The 27,714-nt window shown below is 38.9% G+C and overlaps 1 protein-coding gene across 1 annotated transcript in view; it reads left to right on the top strand.

The window, feature by feature from the left end:
• LOC150084448 (ATP-dependent RNA helicase DDX54) overlaps positions 1-27,714 on the top strand; it is a 366,530-nt gene that overhangs the window by 267,089 nt on the left and 71,727 nt on the right. Inside the window, exon 14 of the mRNA XM_090376237.1 lies at positions 15,132-15,268. Within this exon, the coding sequence (XP_090232363.1) occupies positions 15,132-15,268 (137 nt within the window). The remainder of the gene's footprint in view (positions 1-15,131; positions 15,269-27,714) is intronic.

Below are 27,714 nucleotides of genomic sequence, written 5' to 3'. Positions count from 1 at the left end.
CATGAGGAATTCTTTAGGAAAGTTCAAGCCAGAAGTTTATCAAACTATAAAAGGGAGGAGCTAAATGATCTTGTAAAAACTGAGAGGAAAGTGGAAGAGAATTTGTGTAAGTTAAACATATGAAAGGCACCTTGGGTGGATAGGATCTAACCAATTATATTAAGGGAGGCAGCAAAGAAGCCTTGGATTCTGGGGAGGTTCGGCAGACTGGAGATGTGTAAATGTATTCCCAATTTACAAAAGGGGATAAAAGGGTGGCATCAGTAGTTACAGATCTGTTCGTTTAACTTCTGTTCCAGGAAAAAATAATGGAGTCACGGTTAAAGAACTAATGCAAGATCATCTAGACAAGACTGCAGTTATAATTCAGACACATCATGGGTTTCTTAAGGGGCAGTCTTGTCTGACCAATCTGATTGATTGCTATGAAGCATTAACCAAGGAACTGGATGCAAAAAAATAATTTTGATATCATATAATTGGATTTCAAGAAAGCTTTTGATACTGTTGCACATAAAAGACTGCTGTACAAAGTGGGGCCAGGTGGCATTAAAGGAAATTTACTGCTACGGATAAAGAGAGTGGTTGAGTAGGAGAAGACTGAGTGGTAATCAGTGGATACTGCTCTTTATAGGCTAATGTTATTAGTGGAGTCCCCCAGGGTTCGGTGTTGGGCCCATTGTTATTTTCTATATTTATCAGTGATATTTATGAAGGCATATCAGGCTTAATGTCCAAGTTTGCAGATGATACAAAAGTTGGCAGAGTGGTTAATGACAGTTTGCTACTGCAACAGGATGTAAAAAAGTTAGGCAGATGGGCTAAGAAATGGCAACTGAAGTTTAATATTGACAAATGTTAAGTACTGCCTATGGGTAGAAGTCATTGAAGAGTAATGTACCAACTGTGTGGTATTACACTCGGGTAGTGGAAAATGAAAAAGACCTATGGGTAATTGTGCAGTGTGATATGAAGTACTCTGAGCACTGCAGACAGGCTGCCAGGACTGCTCATGTGGTTTGTCAATGATGTACAGGAATTTTTCTACATGGATAAGTAGGTGATTATCCCATTCTATAAGGCAATGGTCGGGCCACATCTTGAGTACTGCATAAGGTCTAGCCTTCATTTTAGGAAGGATGTAGAGCTGCTGGAATGAGATTGGTGAGTTCAAATTTGCTACTTTGAATTCTTTGCTACTTTTCTTTCAATCTTGGCCAAAGGCTTCACATTACTTAGCAACTTGATTGCAGATTAGTTGGTACTTACCATTGGTTTCAGTTTCCCCTGATAATTTATAAACATCCCATTTGTTTTTCTTCCTGTCATCTTCATTTCATTTGATGTCTGTTTAGTTTTTGAGCAGTATCTCTTAGTTGATATAAAAAGTTTAGTAGCTTTTACAATTACTGTCTTGAACATAAATGCAGTATATTAGTTTACTTTGTTCACTTAGTTCACTTTACTTTGACATCTTAAATTTTTCAAATGCCTATGCAAAACAAGGTGCAGTACTAATTAACATGAGACTACGTGAAAGATTTCCCATTCACTAGTAAATCTTACGCTTAGTCTCATGTTTATGAAAAATAATCACCTCAGTAGTAGTAGTAGTGGTGGCATGTGATGCAAGACAGCAAGTGTATGAGCTTATGCAGCATCAGCCAAAAAAAAAAAAAAAAAAAATCACACCATTTCCTCCAAATGCCTGTCCAGTTCCTCCTTAAATTTATTTAACCTGTCAACTTCCACAATGACAGATGGAAGTTTGTTCCAGCAATTAACCACCCGCTGGCTAAAGGCAAATTTCCACACATCTATTCTACATCTGTCTTTTCTTAATTTGAATTTATGCCCCCTTAGGTTCATAATCTGAACAAGTGGAAGGATCCCATCAGAATTCAACGTACTCAACCCATTCAAGGCCTTATACACTTCAATCAGATCACCGCGCAGGTCCCTAGTCTCCAGTCACTGCAATTTGCAGAACTTAAGCCTCTCTTGGTAAGAGGTTCCCTTCATTCCCCTCACCAATCTTGTTGCCCTTCTCTGTACATGCTCAAGCAAATCTACATCCTTCCTAAAATGAGGCCTCCAGACCTGTACGCAGTACTCAAGGCGTGGCCTGACCATAGCCTTATACAGAGGGACAATCACCTCCTTCTCCCTGCTAGCAAAATTCCTATATATCATTGACAAAACCCCATGACCTGCCCTGGCATCCTGTCTGCATTGCTCAGAAAACTTCATATCTGACTGCACAATTACTCCCAGGTCTTTTTCATTTTCTACCACCTTAAGTGTAGTACCACACAGTTGGTACGTTTCTCTGGGGTTACTTCTACCCATATGCAGATGGGGTTACTTTGCATTTGTCAAGGTTAAACTTCAGTTGCCACTTCTTAGCCCATCTGCCCAAATTATCTAGATCCTGTTGCAGTAGCACACTGCCATTACTGTCATTAACAACCCTGCCAACCTTTGTATCATCTGCAAACTTCAACATTAAGCCTGATATACCTTCATCAATATCATTGATAAATATACAAAACAACAGTGGACCTAACACCGAACCCTGTGGGACTCCACTAATAACATTAGTCCACGAAGAGCAGCACCCATTGATTACCACCCTCTGTCTTCTCCCACTTAACCATCCTTTTATCCATTGTAGCAACTTACCCTTAATACCATTCTGCTCCAATTTGTATAATAGTCTTCCATGCGCAACAGAGTCAAAAGCTTTCCTGAATTCCAAACATATGATATCAAAATTATTTTCTGCATCCAGTTCCTTTGTAACCACATCATAATATCCTATCATATTTGTCAGACAAGATTTTCCCTTAACAAACCCATGCTGTGTCTGAATGATTGCTGTAGTCTTGTTTAGATGATCCTGCAATGCATCTTTAACCAGTGACTCCATTATTTTACCCGGAACAGAAGTTAAACTAACTGGTCTGTAATTACTCGTGGCACACTTCGATCCCCCTTTGTGAATTGGGGTTACATTTGCACATCTCCAGTCAGTGGGGACCCCCCCCCCTCTGAATCCAAGGATGCTCTCATAATTATGGCTAACGATTTGCTTAGTTGCTTTGCTGCCTCCTTTAATATAACTGGATAGATCCCATCCACCACAGGTGCTTTTCTTATGTTTAACTTCAACAATTTTTTCCTCCACTTTGCTTTCAGTTATTAGAAAATCATTAAGTATCCTGCTACAATTTGATAATCTGCCATTTTAAAACCTTAATTCCTCATGTGTGAATGTAGATGCAAAATACTCATTCAGTTTGTTTGCTATCTGAGCAGGAACATCAACAGTCGAACCATCGATTTCAAGTGGACCAATCAGATTCATCCCCTTCCTTTTAGAATTTATATATCCTTGCTGTTTTTCTTAGCATCTTTTGCCAAGGATTTCTCGTAATCTGCCTTCGCCTGCCTAACCTCCTTTGTGACCTGATTACAGACTAGCTTATATCTGTCATAGGCTTCTGAGTTGCTTGATAATTTATATTCATCCCATGCATTTTTCTTCTATGTTACAAGTCTCATTAGTTCATTAGATAACCATTTAGGTGTAAACCTTGAATAATATTTCTTAATAGGTATGAAACTTTTAATAGCATCCACGATTAATTCCTTGAATGCTTCTCACTTAGAATTTATTATTGGTAACATCATCAGTTGATCCCACTGTACAGAATTTAAAAACTGTCGGAGACCACTGTACTCACCTTTACAGAAGCAAAAACCCTTTCCTTTACCCCTGATGGTAATTAAATCTTTAAGTAAATCCCACATCAGTACACTGTGATCACTGCCACCTAGTGGTTCCTTTATCTCCAAATTCTTAATACACGAATGATTGCTGCTGATAACCAGATCAAGAGTATTACTTTCTCTGGTTGCCTCTCGAACATGCTGCTGCAGAAAACAATTATCCAATAAATCCACAAAAGTCTGACTAGTGTGTGAGTGACCAACCCTCAAGTTCCAGTCAATATCTGGGAAGTTAAAATCTCCCATTATAAGACATTCCGATCAAGAGTATTACTTTCTCTGGTTGCCTCTCGAACATGCTGCTGCAGAAAACAATTATCCAATAAATCCACAAAAGTCTGACTAGTGTGTGTGTGACCAACCCACAAGTTCCAGTCAATATCTGGGAAGTTAAAATCTCCCATTATAAGACATTCCGATTTACTAGCCCACTCTATTTCTCTGTACAATTGTTCATTGTACTCATTCGAGTCATTAGGCCTATAACACACTCCTACTCTTATTTTTGCTTCTGCAGTGCTTATGTCACACGAAACTGACTCAACAGTGCACTGTTCATCTATATCAACTGGATTCACTTCTTTTGATTTTATGTTTTTCTTAATTAACAGCATAACACCTCCTCCCTTTCTATCCTGTCTATCCTTTCTGTACACATTGTACTCCCCAAATTCCAGTTCAGCATTCCTAATATCTGTGTGACACCACGTCTGTGCTATCCCAACAATATCCGCCTTTGATGTCTTGACCAAAACTTCAAATTCATCAAATTTATTTACTATACTTCTAGCATTGGTATACATTCAAGCATACATGCTCCTACTCCTATTCCTAGTTACCCTAACACATCCCATATACCCACCTATTTCAGGATGACTGCCATCCGTCCCTGAAACCCCCAACACCCCACGCTCCAGGTCGCTACTTATTCTACTAGAAGTTGTGGAAGAATCACCTTCACCTCTGCCTACGGCTACTGTTAAACTATTAGTCCTTGTATCCCCCCAAGCTATCAGTTTTCCGACCCACCTAACACTACCTCGATAGCATCAGAAAATATTCTTGCACCCTTTCTATTTAAGTGTATCCCATCCCTATAGAAGCAGTCTCTCCTGTTAACAAGTACAGTACAGGCTGAAAAAAATTCAACCCCTTGAGCCTTGCACAATTCTTTCCAGGGCCGAATTGATCGACAAAGTTCTCATCATATACTCCTTTCTATCATGTCTGGGCAGAATTGCAGACACTTTCAAATTCAACCCTAATTCTCGGCTTTTGTTCAACAGTGACCTGTACTTGTTAAGTAATTCTGCCAGTCCCCTACTCTTAATATCATTAGTGCCAACGTGTACAACTATATCACCTTTTGTGCCCTTAAAAGATGATATCCGCTCTACAACGTCATCAACCTTTGCCCCTGGTAGACATACCCTGGTCCTGTTCCACCTATCCTTTTTACAAAGCATGTTTCCCTGACAATAGAGTCACCAACTACTAGTTCCTGTGGGACCAGCGCATTCTGCTTTGGTGGTTGCCGCTGTGTTTCGTGATGACCAGGTGCAAGCTCTGGCGTTGATGTGGGCAGCTGAGAGCTTGATGGGCCCCTCAATTTAGATCTTTTGAGGGCATCCACCCTGTCCTTCAAGGTCTCATATAGGCCCATAACAACACTGAGTTGTCGCCTGATTTCCTTACACTCCTTACATTGCGCACACACAAAGACATCCCCCGTGGCAATATCATGTTCCGTTCCAGAGAGTTCGGCAAACATTTCACAAGTCGCAAATTTTTTTGGACTCTGATGCGTTGGAGAATCACCCCCCTCAGTTCTCCCCCGAGTCACAGCACTCTTGCCACTTTGCGCCCATTGCTTTGCTGCTCTAGTTTGGGGCATGATATTTTAAATTAATAAAATCAATAAATTAAATTAATTAAATGTCAATACTACGCTATCTAATAGAAACAGTGAAGCATATTACTCTATAAATTATACGTTAGAGCTACCTAACTACCTCAATTAAAAATTTGAATTCCCTACCACTATATACAAAAACAGTGGCTGCAAGATTCGAACGAAATAACAGTTTTACGTATATTAAGTATTACGTATATCTACAAAAACTGTATCTAAATTAAAATAAAAATAACCAGCGTAACTATAAGACTACGTATTAAGTACAATATAAAATAACAATTATGTAAATAAAAAGGCAAACGCTTATCGTTTTTTCGGGGCCTGCAAGTCACAGCTGTAGTTTATACTATTGCAGAGTTTACATACTGAGTTAGATTTCATAACTGAATTGTCACGATTGCAACAACAGGGTACCTTTTGGCGCTGTCTGGGTGGTGGTACCCGCCAAGAATAAGTAATCTTAGTCTCTCCGTTGGTGAGCATTATTTATTCAAGGTAGTGCAATACTGTGGCAGCTCTTTGGGAAGGTATTCACAATATGAGATACAATTAAAAGGATGTCAGTTATCTATTTCGGCAGTTCACAATGAATAAAACATGGTGTAATGGCACTATCCTATTCACTTATGCGTAGTTTCATGCTTTATGCAAAACAATCAGTTACTTTTATACTATTGCACACCATCAGGCATCTCATGTTGTGGAGTTGATAACTGGAATTTCATAAGTGGATTGTCACGATTTGAACACTAGGGTACCTACCCACCCACCGAGGAGAGGCCAGCAAGCCTTGTCTCAGTGAGAATAAGTAACATTATTGTTCTCCATTGGTGAGGCATTACTTATTCTAGGTAGTGCAATACCATGGAAACTTGTTGTGAAGGTAAATTAACATAATTAGTGCTGCCATAGCTGGGTAGCAAACTGTGAGGGTTACCATAGTACGCACACAGTTGAGTTGAGTGTTGTTCTAGCCTACCTGACTGCTAAATATAGTCGTGTAGGCTACAACAATATAAAACAAGAATATCATATAATGATATTCTTGCATTATCTTTACATTTTAAATTTCTCTTATCCCTGTGCCTATTCCAGAATGTAAACAGAAAATTTATTTTATTTTTATTATTCCTAGGGTTTGGTGATAGCCAAAGAGGCCAACTAGAAGTGGGGTTTTAGAATGCCAGAGAGCAGTTAAAGGCATAAAAAGGATGGCAGAGTGTCTTGAATTGCTCTAATAGTAATATAGAAGTTTAAAAAGCAAGAAATATTAAGACATAGCATTTAGAGCAAGAAAATAAGTGTGATTAATACTTGGGCAAGCTGGGAACATAGCAGCCTGTCCTTATAGGAGAGTACTCTAGTTTAAAAAGATGTAGTCATATGTGTGATAACTTTACCATTATCACAGTGACAGAACCTTGTAGAAAATTGAGCATTGAAGCTTGTGTGTAGAGCAGTGCATTAATTTTGAGGGTCTATAAATTTTGAAAGTATAAAGATTGGAAATAGTTTATATATATACCAACCTTAATTCCAGTTATTCATTCTGATTATTGATGCTTAGGTTGAAAATGCATGTCAGTAGGATCACTAGAAATGAACATGCCAACTTAATTGCCAAAGACTATAACAAATCCTTAGACCTGGGTCAAATCCTTAGCAATGCACTTGCTCATGAGTTGCACCATCAGTTTTCAGTCAGCTCTGTGTGGGGAGATAAATTACAAGCATGTGCAATTGGACATTCAACACACCAATGTGTAATTACTGGATGTGATATGTTAAATATTTTCATGTATTTTTCCTTGTACAAAAATATGTGATCTTGCAATCAGTAATATTTTTTGAAGGTCTTGTAGATTTATGTATTTTGTTTACCATTATTTTCACATAGGTTTAACACTGTTAACACATAAAATTTTACACTTGGAACTACGAGAGGTATTAGAACCTATAGTACTTAGTACCATGCTTGGGTTGGAGGTTGAGAAGACGAAAGAAGATATTTGTTGACATTGGACTTGAACTTCTGTAGACTGTAATTTTCAGGAAATACGTATGAAGGAAGGTTATTCCAGAAAACGGCAGTTGGATGAATAAACGAGGAAGATGAAAAGTTCGTTCTGTGAGTTTGAAGTTGGACAGGAATGGATGTTGGCTGGTGGTGGCACGTGTTCGGACTGTTTTGAAAGAGAGAGCGGGAATTATAGAAACCAATTCAGAAAAACAGTGCCCATGGAAGTATCTGTAGAAGAGGCATGCAGCAGAAACAGTACGTCTATGAGACAGCGAGTGGACAGATTCTGTTAGAGATGAATCATTAATTAACCTAACTGCCCTCTTCTGAACGGAATCAAGAAGCCCGAGAGGTTTTGGGGACACCACCCCGGATGTGGGAACAATATTCCATGGCAGGGTGGATTTGCAATTTATACGGAGTGAACAGCTGTTTGGAAGAAAAGTAACGCCGAGAGCGAAAGAGAAAACCAAGTTTTTTAGATGCAGAGGAAGTAATATTTGTAATGTGGTAGATGACTTTCATCAACCGGTGAAATACCACCACTTTGCTTATTGGAGGCTTGAAGTGGCGAAACCCATGTTTAGTCTCTAGAGCAAAGTTTCCGGCATTCCCCCCCCCCCCATACTTCTTCTTCAACCCATGCACTGTACTAAGTACTATAGGTTTTGATACCTTTCGTGTTTGGGGTTTTCATAAAAAAAAAAAAAAAAAAAAATGTGCTTGTGCCAAGAGAGATTAGAAGTCAGGGTAATCCCCAAAAGAGATATATCATTTTGCCTAGAAATCGGAGTATCACTAAAGATAAGCATTGGAACAGAAGAATCCTTTTTGCGAGATATAAGACAAGACTGAGTTTTAGAAGGGTTGAAATCAACTAAGTTGTCTTTGCCCCACTGGAGAATTACTTGAAGATCGGCATTTAAGGAATTGGTAGCAGATTTTCGAGAAGTTGAAGCTAATTGAACAGGGCAAGGTTTCTCAAAATGGAAAGTGGAATGCAATGTGCTATCATTGGCAAAACTATGGATAGGATTTCCAGTCAATGGAAGAAGGTCATTAATATAAGAGGAAAAGAGTGGGAGAAAGAATTGAACCTTGGGGGACACCAGCATTAGTGGAGAAGTTAGAAGCCATCTACCATCACCCTCAGTGAGCGCTCAGAGAGAAAACTGGATAACCAATTACTAAAAACAGTTGGCAAACCATAAGATGGAAGCTTGTTTAGAAGACCTTTATGCGAAACACGATCGAAAGCCTTTGAGATGTCAAGAGCAACTACTTGTGTTTCATTGAACCTTTCCATTGAATTAGTCCATAAATGGGTAACATAAGCCAGACCATCATCAGTGGATCGACACTGACGGAATCCACACTGGCGATCGTTGATCAGACAGGAGGTATCTAGATAGTTTAAGAGTTGGCGGTTAATTTGATTTCTCCATTACTTTTGAAAGAATAGAAGTAATTGCAATGGGATGATAATTGGATGGGAGGGATTTGTCACCCTTTTTAGGAACTGGCTGGATATGGGCAAATTTCCAAGCAGAAGGAAAAACACTTTTGGAATAAGAAAGTGAAAAAAGGCGGCAAAGAATAGGAGCAAGTTCGGGAGCACAGGTTTTGAGAACAAGTGGAGAAATACCATCGGGACCTGGAGCTTTCTTAGCATCAAGATTCGTCAAAATCCTTCTGACATCCTTTTGATGTAAGACCACAGGAGGCATTGAATGGAGCGTGTTGGGAATGGTGGGAGGTGTTTTACCAAGATCATTAATATATGAGTTGGAAGAAAAATGGGATGCTAGCAGGTCAGCTTTATCCTTGGCTGAAGTGACAACAGAACCATCTGGTTTGGACAGAGGTGGGAGCAGAGATGAGCAAAAGTTGCAGCCAATAGCTTTGGCAAGGAACTAGAACGCTCAGCTACCATTAGGGCAAGAAGCAAGTTTTCTACTTAGCCTGTTCAAACTCTAGTTTGGACTGATTAATAACTGCTTTTCAAATGTTGCGAGCTTTGGTATAGGCAGAAAATGAAACTGAAGAATTAGAAACAAGCCAATTACGATATGCGACATTCTTCTCTTGAACAGCCTTAGTGCATTTATTGGAAAACCAAGGTTTAGATAAAGGACGGCATTTTAAAGTTGAGTGTGGGATAAAGGATTCCATTCCTGCAAGAATAATTTCACTGACACGATCTGAGCAAACATTGACATCAGAAGTTTTGAAACAGTAATTCGATCAAGGAAAAGAAGAAAAGAAATATTTTAGGTCATACCATTTTGCATTCTTGTAATGCCAAACAACACGAGGTTGGGAATAGCCATGAGATAAAGGCTCTATTAGAGAAGAGACCATCACCAAGTTGTGATCTGAAGTGCCTAAAGGACCTCTCACTTCGACAATGTACTTAGAAGGGTTGTTTGTGTGAAAAAGATCAAGCGTGTTGGCTGTATGATTAGGATTGTCCGATATTCTCCTAGGTAAATGAACAGTCTGTGCAAGGTCATTAGTAATTGCAAGAGCCTCAGCATCTCACCCGGCTGGGTCGGTGTGACTAGAAAACGGAAGCCAGCTGGAGTTGTGAACATTAAAACCATCAAGGAAAATTACCTCACTGTTAGGAAAGTTGTTGTTATTGTTATTTGGTTTTTAGGAGCATATGCAACTAAGGCCATATTTCCCCGGGTGTATGCGGTGGTCATTCCCTGACCTTTCCACATCCTCCGTATTTGGTGGTCACGGGCTTGGACCCTGGTCTAATCAAGAAGCGTGTGCTACGCATGGCTGCTCCTGCTTACCTGGCTACGAGGTGCCCTCTGGGGAAAGTCAAGTTGCAAAGAGAGGGAGTCAAAGAGCTCCAAGTGATTAGTGGAATTGGGAGAACGGTAGAGACAACAGATGAATTTCACACAATGAGGTAGAGAAATTTTAAGCCAGAGAAGATCAAAGAGAGGAGATTCCAAATTGCCAAGTCTCTGACAGGGAATATCAGAACGGACATATGCACAAGTACCACTTTGAAAGGAATCATACAGCGAATAATTTGGGCATCTGAGATGAGCAGTAGTTGAATCAACCGATAACTGAGATTCTGTCAGAAAAAGTACATGGGGTTTGGCAGACTGCAAGTGGAAATGGATATTGTTAAGATTAGAATTGAGACCATGTACAAAGGGTACTAGGAAAGCTTTGCAATATGACGCAACAATGAATCACAGGAAGCTGCTTGTTGCTGCATGTTGAGACATGTTCATACGTGCATAGTAGCCGCCGCGCCAAGTCGATGGGCTCAGTTATTCATTAGTAGTGAGAGTGTAAAGTGCTTGCGATGGCATCGTGGTTACGAAATGAGATAAGGACAGTTTTGCGGTATAATTTCGTGCGTGGTGTAACCATAGACCAGTGCTTAGAAGAAATGACTCTTGCACTAGATGATGATTGTCCACATCGTACAACGATATTCAGGTGGTATAGAGAATTCCAAAGGGGAGATTTCACTCTGGAGGATTCTGAGAGGCCGGGAAGGCCACGAACGTCAGTTACGGAGGAAAGCGTTACTGCTGTGAGGAAAATGCTTGACGAAAACAGGCGAGTGACCTACCAACAGATAGAGGATACTTTGGGCCTAAATGCACCAGCAATTCGTTCGATTCTGCAAGATCATTTGCACGTGAAGAAACTTTGTTCTCTCTGGGTGCCGCATCAACTGACTGAAGAGCAGATGACACGACGTGTGACTTGGTGCCGGGAGATGTTAAAAAAGTTTGATAAGGGACAATCTCGGTATGTGAACATCGTGACAGGTGACGAGACTTGGCTGTACTATTACGATCTGCCGACCAAGGCTCAAAACAAAGTTTGGGTCTTTGATGATGATGACGACACACCCGTAATTGTCAGAAAATCCCGATCTGTAAAGAAGAAAATGATAGCTGTATATTTCAAATCGAATGGAATTGTGGAACGTGTCGTTTTGGACACACGCAGAAGACAGTCACAGCTAAGTGGTATACTGAACAATGCCTGCCTAAAGTCATTGGATCTATGAAGAACCTGCGGCCAAAGTCAAGAATGGACACCTGGTACCTCCATCACGATAATGCTGCAGCTCACCGCGCCAAAGCCTGCACCGAATATTTGACCATGACAGGACTGAAACTTCTCGAGCACCCTCCCTACAGTCCAGACCTTGCTCCCTGCGACTTTGCACTGTTCCCGCATGTGAAAATGAAGCTAAAAGGGAGGCGGTTTTCCAGTGATTAGGACCTTCTACGGGCTTGGGACAACGAGTGTGCTTTACTCCCTAGTGAAACTTGGCAGAACTGGTTTAAAGATTGGTTTCGGAGGATGGAGAGGTGTATTGAATGTAGAGGAAATTACTTTGAAAAAATTAAATAAACAAAGCTGTATTGCAAAACTTTCCTAGTACCCTTTGTATATTTGTGAAATGAATTAGGAAGTGCTTAGGAGGTTTAGATCTTTTCGCAGATAAGCTTGTTCTACTAGTTTGACTATACATTAGTTTGAGCTGCCACAGTTTGACTTGCCTCCATGAACTAGTGCTTTAATATACCGGGCACATGTTACAAATTCATTATAAAGAAGCAATGCACTGAAAAAAAAAAAAAAAAAAAATGGCAGTATATCTGGAAAACCAAGCCTGAAAGGCAAACTGTTTCCATTGATCAAGACATAAATGTCATGGACATAAAATGAAAGTATCATCAAAATGTGATTTGGACACAGTTTTACAGTCTGGATCAAGCAGTGGGATGAATGCATTGCATTCCCATGTGGATACTCTAAAAACAGACTTACTGATCTGGATGATTAAATACAGTATACCCCCCTCTGGCACCTTCGTAGTCAGGTGGGCAGGAGCAGCAGTGCATAGCACATGCTTCTTGATTAGACTGGGGTTTGAGTCCGTGACCACCAAATATGGAGGATGCGGAAAGGTCAGGGGAAAAACCACCGCGTATCCCCGGAGCAATATGGCCTTAGTTGCTAATGCTCCTAAAAATTGCTAATTTAAACCTAAAAAAATATATGAATTTTAAAGCGGCGTGAACATTTTCCGCCATAAAAAAAAACGTGTGGGTGAAATCATCTTGCCCGTTCCACAGAGTAGTACTCTGTGGAACAGGCAAGATGATTTTAGTCAGGTGGCTACAAATAACAATAGAATTGTGAAAAGATCAAAGAAGGTGATGACATTTGCGAGTGAAATTGAGTTATTAGACAAAATTTCTAATGGTGAAAGTGTCTCGTCAGTGACAAAACATTATAAAATCAATGAGTCAACAGTACAATCAATCAAGAAATCGGAAGTAAAAATCTGCCGTAGTGTCAGTGAAAACGCACTAATTGCTTCAAAAATTTGCTCTGTAACTCGTGATGTTAAATTAGAAAAAATGGAAAAGGCTTTAAATCTGTGGATAGACCGAACTCAAAATAAAATCACGGTACGTTCACTCATCATTCGTGAAAAGGCAAAACACCTTTATCAACACTATAGCCAAAACTGGTGATAGCACTGGCAGGATAAGTTTTTTAGCCATGCCAAGGCTGGTTTGAAAGATTTAAAAATCGATATGGCCTTCATAACGTGAAACTTGTAGGCTAGTCTGCATCAGCGGATTTCGTGGCTGCAGAAATTTTCCCGACTGAACTAAAAAAATTAATTACGGACGAAAGGATATGTTCCTGAACAGGTGTTCAATGTAGACTAAACTGGGTTGTTTTGGAAGAGAATTCCAGCCAGAACTTACTTAACACAAATCTGCTCCTGGATTCAAAGCTTCCAAAGATAGGCTTACTCTTTTGTTTTGTGCAACCGCTAGTGGACACATGATCATACCGATGCTCGTGTATAAATCGCAGAATTCACGTGCTTTGAAGGATCGCAGAATAAAGGTCATCTTCCAGTTTAATGGAAATCCCATAAAGGCTGGGTAACAACTACACTTTTTAGAGAGAGTGGTTTAATGATAGCTTTGTGCAATAGGTGGAAAGTTACTTAACTTCAAAATCTTTGTCTTTCAAAGTTCTGCTTCTTATTGATAATGCGCCAGGACATCCGAGCAGTCTAGAATTCGACCATCCAAATGTTGAAATTGTGTTTTTGCCACCCAACACCACATCGCTTTTACAACCGCTAGATTAAGGTGTGATTTCTGCATTTAAGTCCTACTATGTTGAAAAAAATGGAACGGGAGTCAGACTTAACTCTAAGTCAGAGTTGGAAAAATTATAACATTGCAGATTGCCTGATCAACATCAAGGCATCAGTTGATGAGATAAGTGCATCTACAATTAACGCATTTTGGTGAAAATTGTGGCCAGAAGTAGTTGTTGTTAAAACAATCCCGAATGTCAATGAACTGGTTGCCGATATTGTAGAAATCGCACAAGTAATAGAAGGCGGGGGCTTTGAAAACATCGATGCAACAGACATTCAGGAACTTATTGAGACTTATGCAGATGAACTTACAATAGAAGAGTTGGATGAATTAGTAACATGGTCAAATAAAAACCAAAATTATCCTGAGGAGGAAGATCTAAATGTTGTTAGACCAGAATTCAATAGCAAATCATTAAAGGAAATCTTTAGCCTCTCCATACAACTTTCAGAAAAGGTGGTGGAAACGGATCCTAATTTGGAAAGAATCATCAAGTTTAAATGAGACCTAGAACAATTACTCTTGCCTTACGTGGAAATTCAAAAGGAGCTCAATAAAAAAATGAAGAAGCAAACTTCGATTAAGAGTTATTTTTCGCCCAGCAACCCATGTTCTTGATATGTTTCGAAAGGTTTGTTTAAAATTTCTAATAAATATTACATTTAATATTAAATTGTTTCTTATTTTCATTTCGATGCCTTATGCTGGTATTTCACTATGTACTGTCTACGTTTGTCTATGTACATAGTCATATTATATAGGTAAATACATATATAATACATACAGACAAAATTTTAGACTAGTTTTTATTATATATTTCATACTTTGGAATGGAACCCTTTTATTACTATGGGTGTCATAACTCAGCATTCGTGGCATTTCTCAGGAACGTAACCCCCGCAAAAAGCGGAGGTTTACTGTATATCATATTTATGTATGTTTATCTTATTACTTAACAACCTTTGTAGTTATGATGACTTTTCATTCTCTCTGACTGAAAAAAAAAATGTAAGAAAAGTATGGCTGTTATATTACAAAATGGCAATATATTCATATGATTATTATAATCATTAATTTTCTGTTAAAATCATCACTGTAAATATGTTTTTTGATAAAATATTTTCATTTTAGTCTGTAATTTGAATCCCCTTTAGTTTCACTAATTTTTCATTGTGTTATGTATTTTTGATATTTCAATAATTCTGTTTTATTGCAGAATTCATTTCCCACTATCTTATTTAACCAGGATGTAGAAGTTGGTGATCCTTGTATTAGTAAGAAGAGGAAGCTAGTTTATAAAGATGTAGAACACTATTTACATTATAATCCAGTTAATCATTATTCAGAAAAAGGGTATGTTATATAGTAATAGCCATAGAGTGCAAGGAAGCTATAGGCTTTTGCTGCACTGCTGTTGGGGAAGAACAAGTAGTATATGTTACTGTTTTGTTTAGAGTTGGAGGTAATTGTTTGATAAGTTTGGTGAAGTTACTAAAAGTTGTTCAAATATGCCATCTCTATGAATTTGTGAACACACCCATTCACCAATCTACAAAAATATTCTGCACAAATATTTTTGTAGAAATACTTCTGTGGTGCACATGCAATTAATAGAAATGCTTAAGTAGGTAGGTACTTAATAACAAAATCAACAATTCTATTGAGAATTATGCAGAAAATTTAATTTTAGTAATGTTTGATGGGCCAGAATTTTTACTTAATTAATAGTGCTCTATGCACCATGTAGTAAGTTATACACATAAGATATAAGAGCTGAATGATTATATAGAAAGATAGTAATAAACTTTCTGGTAGGTGAAACAAAGGTTATGGTGCAGTTGAGACACCAGCATACCTGTCTCAATGTAAAGAACCAAAATATTGTAATAAAGTCTGGATAGGTTGTAAATTTGCAACCCACTCAGGCTTTATTGTATCCTTTAATCAAGAACGAAGAACCTAGGAAGGAAAATAAATATGTCTAGAAGACAAATAAGGGGACATACTCTTGAGTCTTTTCCATTTTTCCTTTTTATAGAATGCATTCCTAGTTTCTCCTAAAATTGATTTTTACCAGTAAGACTACCTGTTGTGGAACCAAAACATTCTGTTCCAGATGATCTAGTTCTCTGACTGGACTTGAAGAGCATCTCTAAGCATAGCATTAAACATTTAAGTTTCTGTTGAGCTTCCATTAGTTGGTTTTACTCTAGAGTATTAACTTGTTGTCTCAGACTTAGTCTTATCTAACAGTACACAGTTCTTATTTCAAGTCATCACACTCCTTAGAGAAGTTTTGCTATACTAAATACAAGTGAAAAGGCTGTGACCTGCAAGTGAATTCATGACATGCTGAGACATGGTATGCTTGCCTTTCTTCTTGAAACCATATTTACCTTTAAATAAAATTTAAATCACAAAAATATCAAATTATATTCAATAGAGCACTGATGAGTTACATTTAAAAATGTCCTGCTCTATACTTTTAAAAATAGAACTACGCAGTAATTATAAACTATTCTAAGCTATTCTACTCTCGATGGATGAAATTTTATATTTAGCTATTTTATAATGGTGTTGAGATTTCCCAAATTTCACTGAAATTGGACCAAAATTGGAGAAATTGACATCTTATTTTATTTATTTATTTTTTTTTTCCATACACAATCACGTAGGCCAGGAGCATCCAATATTTTTAGGCTCAAGGCCAAAACAGATAAACTGTCGAAGGTTGCATGCTGTATGAGTGGTCTTGGCAAGCAGATAATTGGGCTGCAAGACCAGTTCCTTACAACTAATTATGCATTTTTGTTATCTACATTTAATAATTTAACATGAAAATCTACCAATTATTACATAATATTAATAATATTGCTAAATTCTGAGGAAAATATGTAAAACACAGGACAGCAACATATAAAAATCAAATATTATTAAAATCTGATATTTTCAAAAGTCAGTATGAAACAACTTTGTGGGAGGGTGGGGGGGCACAGCAGAGAAGGCATAATTCAAATAGCAGAAGACTACTATAGAGAATTATACAAGGAGCAAGGAAATGATGCCAGCAGTGGGGAAGATGGATTGCAAAGTAGCAACACATACGACATATCCGATATTCTTCCTGATGAGGTAGAACATGCATTGAAGAAAATGAAGGATCAGAAAGCCCCGGGGGGGAAGATGAAGTTACTGTAGAGTTGTTAAAATTTCGAGGAAGAGACATAACACAAAAACTGGCAAGGCTCTTCACAAAGTGCATTAGAAAAGGTGTGACGCCTAAGGAGTGGAATAATGCAATCATAGTTTTGCTGCATAAGAAAGGAGATAAATCAGAAATTGGAAATTATAGACCAATTAGCTTGTTATCCCATATCTACAAGTTGTTCACAAGGGTCATTACTAACAGATTAGAAAGAATACTTGATGAGACTCAACCGAAAGAGCAAGCTGGCTTTAGGACAGGATTCTCAACTATGGATCACCTTCACGTAATATCACAGCTAATGGAGAAAGCAAAGAATATAAAACACCATTATGCCTGGCATTTGTGGATTATGAAAAGGCATTTGACTCCATACAGCATAAGGCAATGTTTCGGGCACTGGAAAGACAAGGCATAGATACCCCATATATTATGATTTTGAAGAAAATATACGAGAGTGCTACCTCCTTTATTAGACTAGACAAAGACAGTAGGAAATTTAAAATCGAGAAAGGGTTCGACAAGGAGACACAATATCTCCGAAGCTGTTTACTGCTGCCCTTGAGGAAGCTTTCAGAAGATTAGATTGGTCGCAGAAAGGAGTCAATGTGAATGGAGAGCACCTAAACCATTTACGATTTGCAGATGACATTGTGGTCATAAGCCACGATCCCAAAGAATTATAGGAAAATCTTAATCAGTTGTGCAGAGTTAGTAAGGATTTTGGACTAAAGATGAATATGGCTAAAACAAAAGTAATGATGAACAAGTATGCCACAGAAAGGGAAATAATGATTGAAGGAGCAGTAATTGAAAAGGTGGAGTCATATACTTATCTGGGACAAGTTATTAGCTGTAATAATGATAAATGGCTGGAAGTCAAGAGAAGAATAAATTTTGGATGGATAGCATTCAGGAAATATAGTCACATACTGAAGAGCAATATCCCAGTTTGTCTGAAACGTAAAATAATGAACCAATGTATACTCCCCACCATGACTTATGGAAATGAAACTTGGGCATTCACCAAAAGAATGGAACGAATTATATTGGGAATCAGACTGTTAGATAAAAAGAGAAACACATGGATTAGGCAGCAAACTCAAGTAAAGGACATTCTTATCAAAACTAAAGAACTAAAATGGTCTTGGGCAGGACACATAGCTCGAAGACATGATGACAGATGGACTAAGAAAATAACAGAATGGTACCTAAGAGGAGCTAGAAGAAAACCTGGAAGACAAAGGCGGAGATGGATAGATGAAATTCATGAGTTTTTCGATAGTAAATGGATGGCCAGTGCTCAAAACAGAAGGAACTGGAAAGTTGCTGGAGGGGCCTTCATCCTGCAGTGAATTGAAAATGGATGATGATGATGATGACAAAATTTATGAATTTTCAAAATTTCATGAAAAATTTCACATTGCGGAGCCAGGTCCTATCAGAAAACTCACTTGTCAAGGCCCAAACCTCTTCTGGGACTAGAAAGAGAAGCCTAAATGACTCCTCCTTTTACTATTCCATAGTTAAGGGACTTTGCAATCAGCTGTTTTTGTTTTTTTGTTTTAAACTGTCATATGCATTCAGCTGTATTGCAGGAAGGATCTTAGAAAAGCTTATCACATCACCCTTAATTTTATAGTACCTTTCTAGCATTGTGAGAAGGCCAGAAACACCTTATACAAAGGGTACTAGGAAAGTTTTGCAATACAGCTTTGTTTATTTAATTTTTTCAAAGTAATTTCCTCTACATTCAATACACCTCTCCATCCTCCGAAACCAATCTTTAAACCAGTTCTGCCAAGTTTCACTAGGGAGTAAAGCACACTCGTTGTCCCAAGCCTGTAGAAGGTCCTCATCACTGGAAAACCGCCCCCCTTTTAGCTTCGTTTTCACATGCGGGAACAGTGCAAAGTCGCAGGGAGCAAGGTCTGGACTGTAGGGAGGGTGCTCGAGAAGTTTCAGTCCTGTCATGGTCAAATATTCGGTGCAGGCTTTGGCGCGGTGAGCTGGAGCATTTTCGTGATGGAGGTACCAGGTGTCCATTCTTGACTTTGGCCGCAGGTTCTTCATAGATTCAATGACTTTAGGCAGTCATTGTTCAGTATACCACTTAGCTGTGACTGTCTTCTGCATGTCCAAAACAACACGTTCCACAATTCCACTCGATTTGAAAAATACAGCTATCATTTTCTTCTTTACAGATCGGGATTTTCTGACAATTACGGGTGTGTCGTCATCATCATCAAGACCCAAACTTTGTTTTGAGCCTTGGTCGGCAGATCGTAATAGTACAGCCAAGTCTCGTCACCTGTGACGATGTTGTTCACATACTGAGATTGTCCCTTATCAAACTTTTTTAACATCTCCCGGCACCAAGTCACACGTCGTGTCATCTGCTCTTCAGTCAGTTGATGCGGCACCCAGAGAGAACAAAGTTTCTTCACGTGCAAATGATCTTGCAGAATCGAACGAATTGCTGGTGCATTTAGGCCCAAAGTATCCTCTATCTGTTGGTAGGTCACTCGCCTGTTTTCGTCAAGCATTTTCCTCACAGCAGTAACATTTTCCTCCGTAACTGACGTTCGTGGTTTTCCCGGTCTCTCAGAATCCTCCAGAGTGAAATTTCCCCTTTGGAATTCTCTATACCACCTGAATATCGTTGTACGATGTGGACAATCATCATCTAGTGCAAGAGTCATTTCTTCTAAGCACCGGTCTATGGTTAAACCACGCACGAAATTATACCAAAAAACTGTCCTTATCTCATTTCGTGACCAAGATGCCATCGCAAGCACTTTACACTCTCACTACTAATGAATAACTGAGCCCATCGACTTGGTGCAGTGGCTACTATGCACGTATGAACATGTCTCAACATGCAGCAACAAGCAGCTTCCTGTGATTCATTGTTGTGTCTTATTGCAAAACTTTCCTAGTACCCTTTGTACTATCAAAGAATGGTTACAAGTTGATGTAAAAAATGGCAAGCTCAGGCTTCTTTGTGGACTTTGGATGATGTGAGTCATCAGTAAGAGATTTGTTATTGTTAATTTGGGTAGAATAGAATAATGTGCTTGTGGAGGTTACTGGAATAGAATATGATGGGGGAAAACTATAAAGGATCAACACCAGTTGCCAACTGTTTTTTGTGACAATTTTAAAATTGTTTTTTCCTCCAGTTTTGCATGTGAATTATATATCGTTCATTGTATCTATTGTTGATTAGATTACTGTCAGTCACTTTGTGTTGGTGTCCAAATCAAGTCTTCTTATAGAATCCGTCCATACCACAGGGTCTAATTGTTGGGGAAAATCCAGAACCCAGTGTGTATGAACAATCTTGTTTAGTGTTTTCTTACGGTATGTTTTTTCTTTAGTGTTTTCTTATGCTCTTCTCGCCATAAATTTTTGATTGAAATTTGTATGATTCCGAGTGCACCTAAAATCTTACTTTGCCTACACAGGGTTTTTTTTTAACTTAATTTATAAATTATAACTACTGTGTCAATAAGATCATCCACATGTCCCACATCACATCTTTGTAAGGCTTCCTATGGGGATTACTGTGGCTGCATGTATACATTCTGTTTTGTCTGAGTGATTCAAAAGTAGAGATTTTGTTTTTGGCTGGAATTACATACTATAAGACTGACTGCATGCTTGTCCGTCTTCCTGACACTGGGTTACGAAGATCCGGGCTATACTGGAAAGAGGTTGCTGGTGTTTCAGTTATACACTGAGATCTATCAGTAAGTCTTCTCTTAGAAAATATTAGAACGAAACTGGTGAAACACAAAGATGAAAGCATCTCCTTACAGGAGAGTTTGGAGTAGGGGAATTTAGATTTTTTTTTTTTTTTTTTTTTTTACTTTTTCATTATCTCAAAGTTGGCACCTCCTTCCTCTTGATTATAGATCTTAATGTTATCTGTTTTGGGTAATCACAGCTTTAACATATATAAAATCATTTATTGCCATTTGATAAAGTAAGGGCAATACCCCATTACAGCCAAGGTAAAGGGGGTTTACATAAACTAAGTGATAATGACACCATATTAAATAGGTAAATGTGGCTTTAGCAAAGGAATAAAATAGAAATATAACAAGTCTACAGAAGAGCAGTTCAAAGTTTGATGTGAGAGAATCTGAAATACTTGTATACCTTGTTTAGAGTCCAGACATTAGGTTCAAAATCAAAGCAGGTGGCTGACTTGACAGAGTTGTTGATGAATGAAGAATCAAATCTGTTTATTCTGGAGAGTTTAGGCTGAAAAAAATCAGAGTGACTGGTAGTCTTGGTTGGAATTTGCCACTGAAGAAAGCTCCAGGTTTTAAGGAAGGGATGTGTTGCCAGTAACATCACTTTAACAGTAACAGGCATTATTTCAATTTGTTAGTACAGTTGGAAAATAGGATATTTAAGCTTTATTTAACCATCTGTTGAGAAAATATTCACCTGACATGATGGGCTGAAGGGTGGATTTCATGTTGAAAAACCAGATTAGTGATACATAGAGGAAGTGAGGTAGGATATAGAAGGTAAATATTTCTGTATTATGTTCAGATTATGAATAAAAGTATGGTTGCACTTCATAAACCAAAATTCTGTTAGAATGGTAGACTGAAGCTTTGTGCAGTGGACTGAGAAGAGAAGTTTGGAATCCAGATGTACTCCTAAAAATGTAATCTTTTTTACAGGGGAAATTAATTTATATTGGATAGATTAATTTATATTAATTTAGATTGTAACTTATAGGAAGGAGGAGTTTATGAAAGGAGCAAATGGCAGGTACTTGGTCCCTGAGGGGTTGATATTCAAACTAAAAAGTTCAATATAATCCAGGAATCATCAGTCAGTTGTTGAGCCCTATATGATGAATTTGAAAAGGCTGACATTGCCAGAAAAGGCTGGAAAAGTCAGGAAAATCTCATCAGAATAAGAGCTGAAGTTTGAGTGACTTGAAAGAAAAGGAAAGAGTATGGCTGAAAAAAATGAAGCCAAGGGGGCTCCTCCTTGGGGCACTGCTAAGCTAATATTCCAAATACGAGATAAGAGTACAGTCAAAGTAATTGTTGAGCCACTTTCAGCATGATCCTGAGCTGCAGTAATTGTTCTGGAGCAGAGATATCATTGGACTGACAGCAAGTCAGTCAAAGGCAGCAGTGATATCAAGGAAGAAGCGGTGTAGATTCTCCTTTTCTGTCATGATACAAATCCTGTAAATGAGTTAAAGACATGTTTCAGTTGAACCTACCATAGTGAATTGATGCTGGTCTAGAAACAAAAATTTGCCTAACCAGTGGTTTCAAAAGAAATTTGTCGATGCTTTAGTATAGGTGATGCAAATACAGATACATATTTTCATTCTGGGGGTACTGAAACTTGAGTGACAGTTTAAAAAAGTTTCTTATTTTTTTTATTATGGGTTATTTTTGAAACTGTGTTGGTGAAAATGCAAGCAAGCCATTTAGAAGTATCAGAAATTAAGGTAGTAGGACAGAATGGTAACAGATGCTGCAGAAAGAGATTAATACACTCAGGAATGAGAATAATGTTAAGAAAGTTGGGGGGGGGGGGTTCCTGTACAAAGCATTAAAGCAGTCTAGTTTGGGGGGTTAGAATTTTTGCAAGAGATACACAAAGATGATTGAACGTGATTGTAGATTTCCATGCATGAAAATAAGAGTTGGCAGCATTTATGAAGAGATCAAACATTTTTTCTGCAGGAAAATTACTTATTTGGGTTAGATTAGAGGTATTCAACTTCTAAATTACTGGAGGAACTGTCTTCAAAAAAAGGAAGTGGGGGGGTTAAAATGTCTTAATTTTTAAGTTAACATTTTTTATTAACCAAGACAGAAGTTCAATATGGTCTATCTCAGCAAAGGCCAAACATATATTCATAAAGCAGCCAAGTTATGTGTTTAAATGAAAGTATTCTTCCATCCCCAGCTTGACTGCTGACCTAGGCAAAGTAAATTATGCACAATTTGGCATGTGTTCACTAATAGAGGCCACCTGCTTGACTGATGAGAACCCAGTTGGTGGCGCCTCTGTAGCCAGGTGGGAAGGAGCAGTAGTGCGTATCACATGCTTCTTGATTAGACCGTGGTTCGAGCCTGTCACCACCACATACGGAAGATGCGGAAAGGTCAGGGAATGACCACCGCATATCCTGGAGCAATATGGCCTTAGTTGCTAATGTTCCTAAAAACCAAAACAACAACAGAACCCAGTTGGCTTCAAAATTGCTCCCCTGTCAGTGTCTCAAATTTTTAAATGCATAGAAGAATCTCTTGTTCAGATGAATCTTACAAAGATATTAAAAACTTAAGTTAAGTTGGAACTATGACCAAGTCCTAGTGGCATCGATGATCTGAGGGAGCAGAACTGTCCAGTGATTGTATATCAGTTGCAGTAACACTCCAAATTTGTTTGAAAGTCAATCTAATGAGAAAATGTGACAGGTGGAAACCAACCATAACTTTACAGTGCCAGTATAATTTAATTTTTATCCATTTATAGGTTATAAATAAAACTTGTATATGCTTTAAACTCATGTTAGGTTTCTCCCAATAAAACTATTAAAGTACTGTAAGATTCCCTCACTTGTACTATAAATTTGATTGGAGTCGATTATAAACAATGGCATGCTGACGAGGCTACTAGTGATGACGGTCGTGTTCAAAGCCGCTAAGTGGATTTTTCTTATTTATTGATTTGAAATTATTGTTTTTCTAAAACTTTTGATTTAAATTTAGTAGTATAACATTATTTTGTGATTTTTTGATTAATTTGGTGTATTTATTCTTTACTCGGCCTTGTAAAAGTATCGGTAAGGGTTTCCACGTGTTCGTAACTACCGTTACCGTTAGTAACTTTCCCGCCATTGTGATACCGTACTAGATATACCGTAGGTTATATACCGTACTAGATAGCGTTAGTTGAACTTCGTTAGCAGTAAAATTGTACGTTTAAATAAATACGTATAACGACTTAGATTACAAACGTAATATAATTAATAACATAACATAATTAATTAATAAATTAATAGAATCGTGACTCAGACCAGAGCAGCAAAGCAAAAGGCTCAAGCTAATGGAAGTGCTGTGGCTCAGAGCAGAACTGAGGGTGGCAGTTGTCTTCTGACTCACAGCCTTATAAAATGCACTGTTTGCTTGATGTTTGCAGAGCAATTGGGTACGGGACATGATACTGCCAAGGGGGATGTCTTTGTGTGTGCGCGATGCAAGGAGTGTATCGATATCAGGCAACAACTCGGCGTTCTTGTGGGCCTATATGAGAGCTTGAAGGACAGGGTGGATGCCCTCGAAGAAACTAAATTGAGGGGCCCATCAAGCTCTCAGCTGCCCACATCAACGCCAGAGCTTGCACTTGGGCATCGCGTGACACAGAGACAACCCCTAAGGCAGAATGCGCTGGTCCCGAAGGAACTAGTAGTTGTTGGTGACTCTATTGTCAGGGAAACGGGGAACATGCTTTGTAAAAAAGATAGGTGGAACAGGACCAGGGTATGTCTGCCAGGGGCAAAGGTTGATGACGTTGTAGAGCGAATATCATCTTTTAAGGGCACAAAAGGTGATATAGTTGTACACGTTATTAGAGAGTAGGAGACCGGCAGAATTACTTAACAAGTACAGGTCACTGTTGAACAAAAGCCGAGAATTAGGGTTGAATTTGAAAGTGTCTGCAATTCTGCCCAGACACGATAGGAGGGAGTATATGATGAGAGCCTTGTCGATCAATTCGGCCCTGGAAAGATTGTGCAAGGCTCAAGGGGTAGAATTTTTTTCAGCCTGGACTGTACTTGTTAACAGGAGAGATTGCTTCTACAGGGATGCAATACACTTAAATAGAAAGGGTGCAAGAATATTTGCTGATGCTATCGAGGCAGTGTTAGGTGGGTCGGAAAACTGCTAGCTTGGGGGGAGACAAAGACCAATAGATTGACAGTAGCCACTGGCAGAGGTGAAAGAGATTCTTGCACTGCTTCTATTAGAATGAGCAGAAGCCTGAAAAACAAGATGCATGGTATTTCAGAGACTGCTGGGAGCCATTGCGGTACAAGTAAACACATGGGTTGTGTTAGGGTAGCTAAGAATAGAAACAGGTGCAGGTATACTTGCGTGTACACCAATGCTAGGAGTTTAGTAAATAAATTTGATGAACTTGAGGTATTGCTCAAAACATCGAAGGCAGATATTGTTGGGATATCAGAGACGTGGTGTCACACAGATATAAGGGATGCAGAACTGCAATTTGGGGAGTACGTCTACAGAAAGGATAGACAGGATAGGAAGGGAGGAGGGGTTATGTTATTAGTTAAGAAACACCTAAAAACCAAGGAAGTGAAGCCAGTCGACATCGCTGGACAGTGCAGTGTGGAGTCAGTTTGGTGTGACATAAACATTAGGAGATCAAAATTGAGAGTAGGAGTGTGCTATAGGCCTAATGACTCTGATGAGTATAATAAGGAACTGTACAGGGAAATAGAGTGGGCCAGTAAATCAGAGTGTCTTATAATGGGAGATTTTAATTTCCCAGATATTGACTGGAATTTGGGGGCTGGTTACTCACACACTAGCAGGACTTTTGTGGATTTATTGGATGATTGTTTTCTACATCAGCATGTTCGGGAGGCAACTAGAGGGAGTAATACTCTTGAGCTGATTATCAGCAGTGATTCTTCATGCATTAAGAATCTGCAGATAAATGAACCACTAGGTGGCAGTGATCACAGTGTGCTGAAGTGGGATTTACTCAAAGAGGTAACTACCATTAGGGGTAAAGGGAAGGGTTATTGCTTCCGTAAAGGCGACTACGATGGACTGAGACAGTATTTAAATTCTATACAGTGGGACCAACTGATGATGTTACCAACAGCAAATTCAAAATGGGAAGCATTCAAAGAACTTATCTTGGAAGCTACTAGGCTTTACATACCAACTAAGAAATATTGTTCAAGGTTTAGGCCAAAATGGATGTCAGATGAAGTAATGAGGCATATGGCAGAGAAGAAAAATGCATGGGATACATACAAATTAACACATGACACAGAAGCCTATGATAGATACAAGTTGATATGCAACCAAGTTACAAAGGAGGTTAGGCAGGCGAAGGCAGATTACGAGAAATCCTTGGCAAGGGATGCAAAGAAAAACAGCAAAGAGTTCTTTACTTATGTAAACTCTAGAAGGAAGGGGATGAATCAAATTGGTCCACTTGATATTGATGGATCAAGTGTTGATGATCCTGCTCAGGTAGCTAACAAACTAAATGAATATTTTGCATCGACATTCACACATGAGGAGTTATTCAGCGAGGGGAATGCCAGAGGTGTATTCAACTCTAGCAGTAAGCTACAGAATCTTGAAATAACTGGGAGTAAAGTGGAGGAGAAAGTGTTGAAGATAAACACAAGAAAGGCACCCGGGGTGGATGGGATCTATCCAGTTATATTAAAGGAGGCAGCAAAGGAAGTAAGCAAACCCTTAGCCATAATTATGAGAGCTTCCTTGGACTCAGGGGAGGTACCCATAGACTGGAAATGTGCAAATGTGACCCCAATTCCCAAAGGAGGATCAAAGGCTGACACAAGTAATTATAGACCTGTGAGCTTAACTTCTGTTCCAGGAAAATTAATGGAGGCACTGGTTAAAGAAGCACTGCAGGATCATTTAGACAAGACTTCAGTTATAGCTCAGACACAGCATGGTTTTGTTAAGGGGAAGTCTTGCCTGACTAACTTGATTGGATACTATGGTGCAGTCACAAAAGAACTGGATGCAGGGAATAACTTTGATATTATATACTTGGATCTTAGAAAGGCTTTTGATACTGTTGCACATGGAAGACTGCTACACAAATTGGAGCAGTGTGACATTGGAGGCAAATTGCTGCTATGGATAAAGGGGTGGTTGAGGGGGAGAAGACAGAGAGTGGTAATCAAATGACACTGCTCATCGTGGACTGATGTTATTAGTGGAGTCCCTCAGGGCTCAGTGTTGGGTCCATTATTGTTTTCTGTATTTATAAATGATATTGATGATGGTATATCGGGCTTAATGTCCAAGTTTGCAGACGATACAAAGGTTGGCAGGGTTGTCAAGGACACTACTGACACTATGCTGCTGCAACAGGATCTGGAAAGGTTGAGCAGATGGGCTGAGAGGTGGCAAATGAAGTTTAACATTGATAAATGTAAAGTACTACACATGGGAAACAGCAACCCCAGAGCAACGTATCAACTCTGTGGTACTACACTGACAGTGGTAGAGAATGAAAGGGACTTGGGGGTGGTTGTGCAGGCAGATATGAAGTTCTCTGAGCAGTGCAGATGGGCTGCAAGAGTAGCTCATGGAGTATTGTCAATGATATACAGGAATTTTTCCAGCAGGGATAAGGAGGTGATTATTCCATTGTATAAGGCGATGGTCAGGCCACACCTAGAGTACTGTATACAGGTCTGGAGACCTCATTTCAAGAAGGATGTAGAGCTGCTGGAACGAGTACAGAGAAGGGCAACAAGATTAGTGAATGGAACAAAGGGGTGCTCTTACGAAGAAAGGCT

The sequence above is a fragment of the Mastigoproctus giganteus genome, chromosome 6 (assembly GCF_048544385.1).
Source record: "Mastigoproctus giganteus isolate SK-2022 chromosome 6, ASM4854438v1, whole genome shotgun sequence".
NCBI lineage: Eukaryota > Metazoa > Arthropoda > Arachnida > Uropygi > Thelyphonidae > Mastigoproctus > Mastigoproctus giganteus.
The sequence above is the reverse complement of the archived record's forward strand: the minus strand, read 5'-3'. Positions and strand labels throughout refer to the sequence as shown.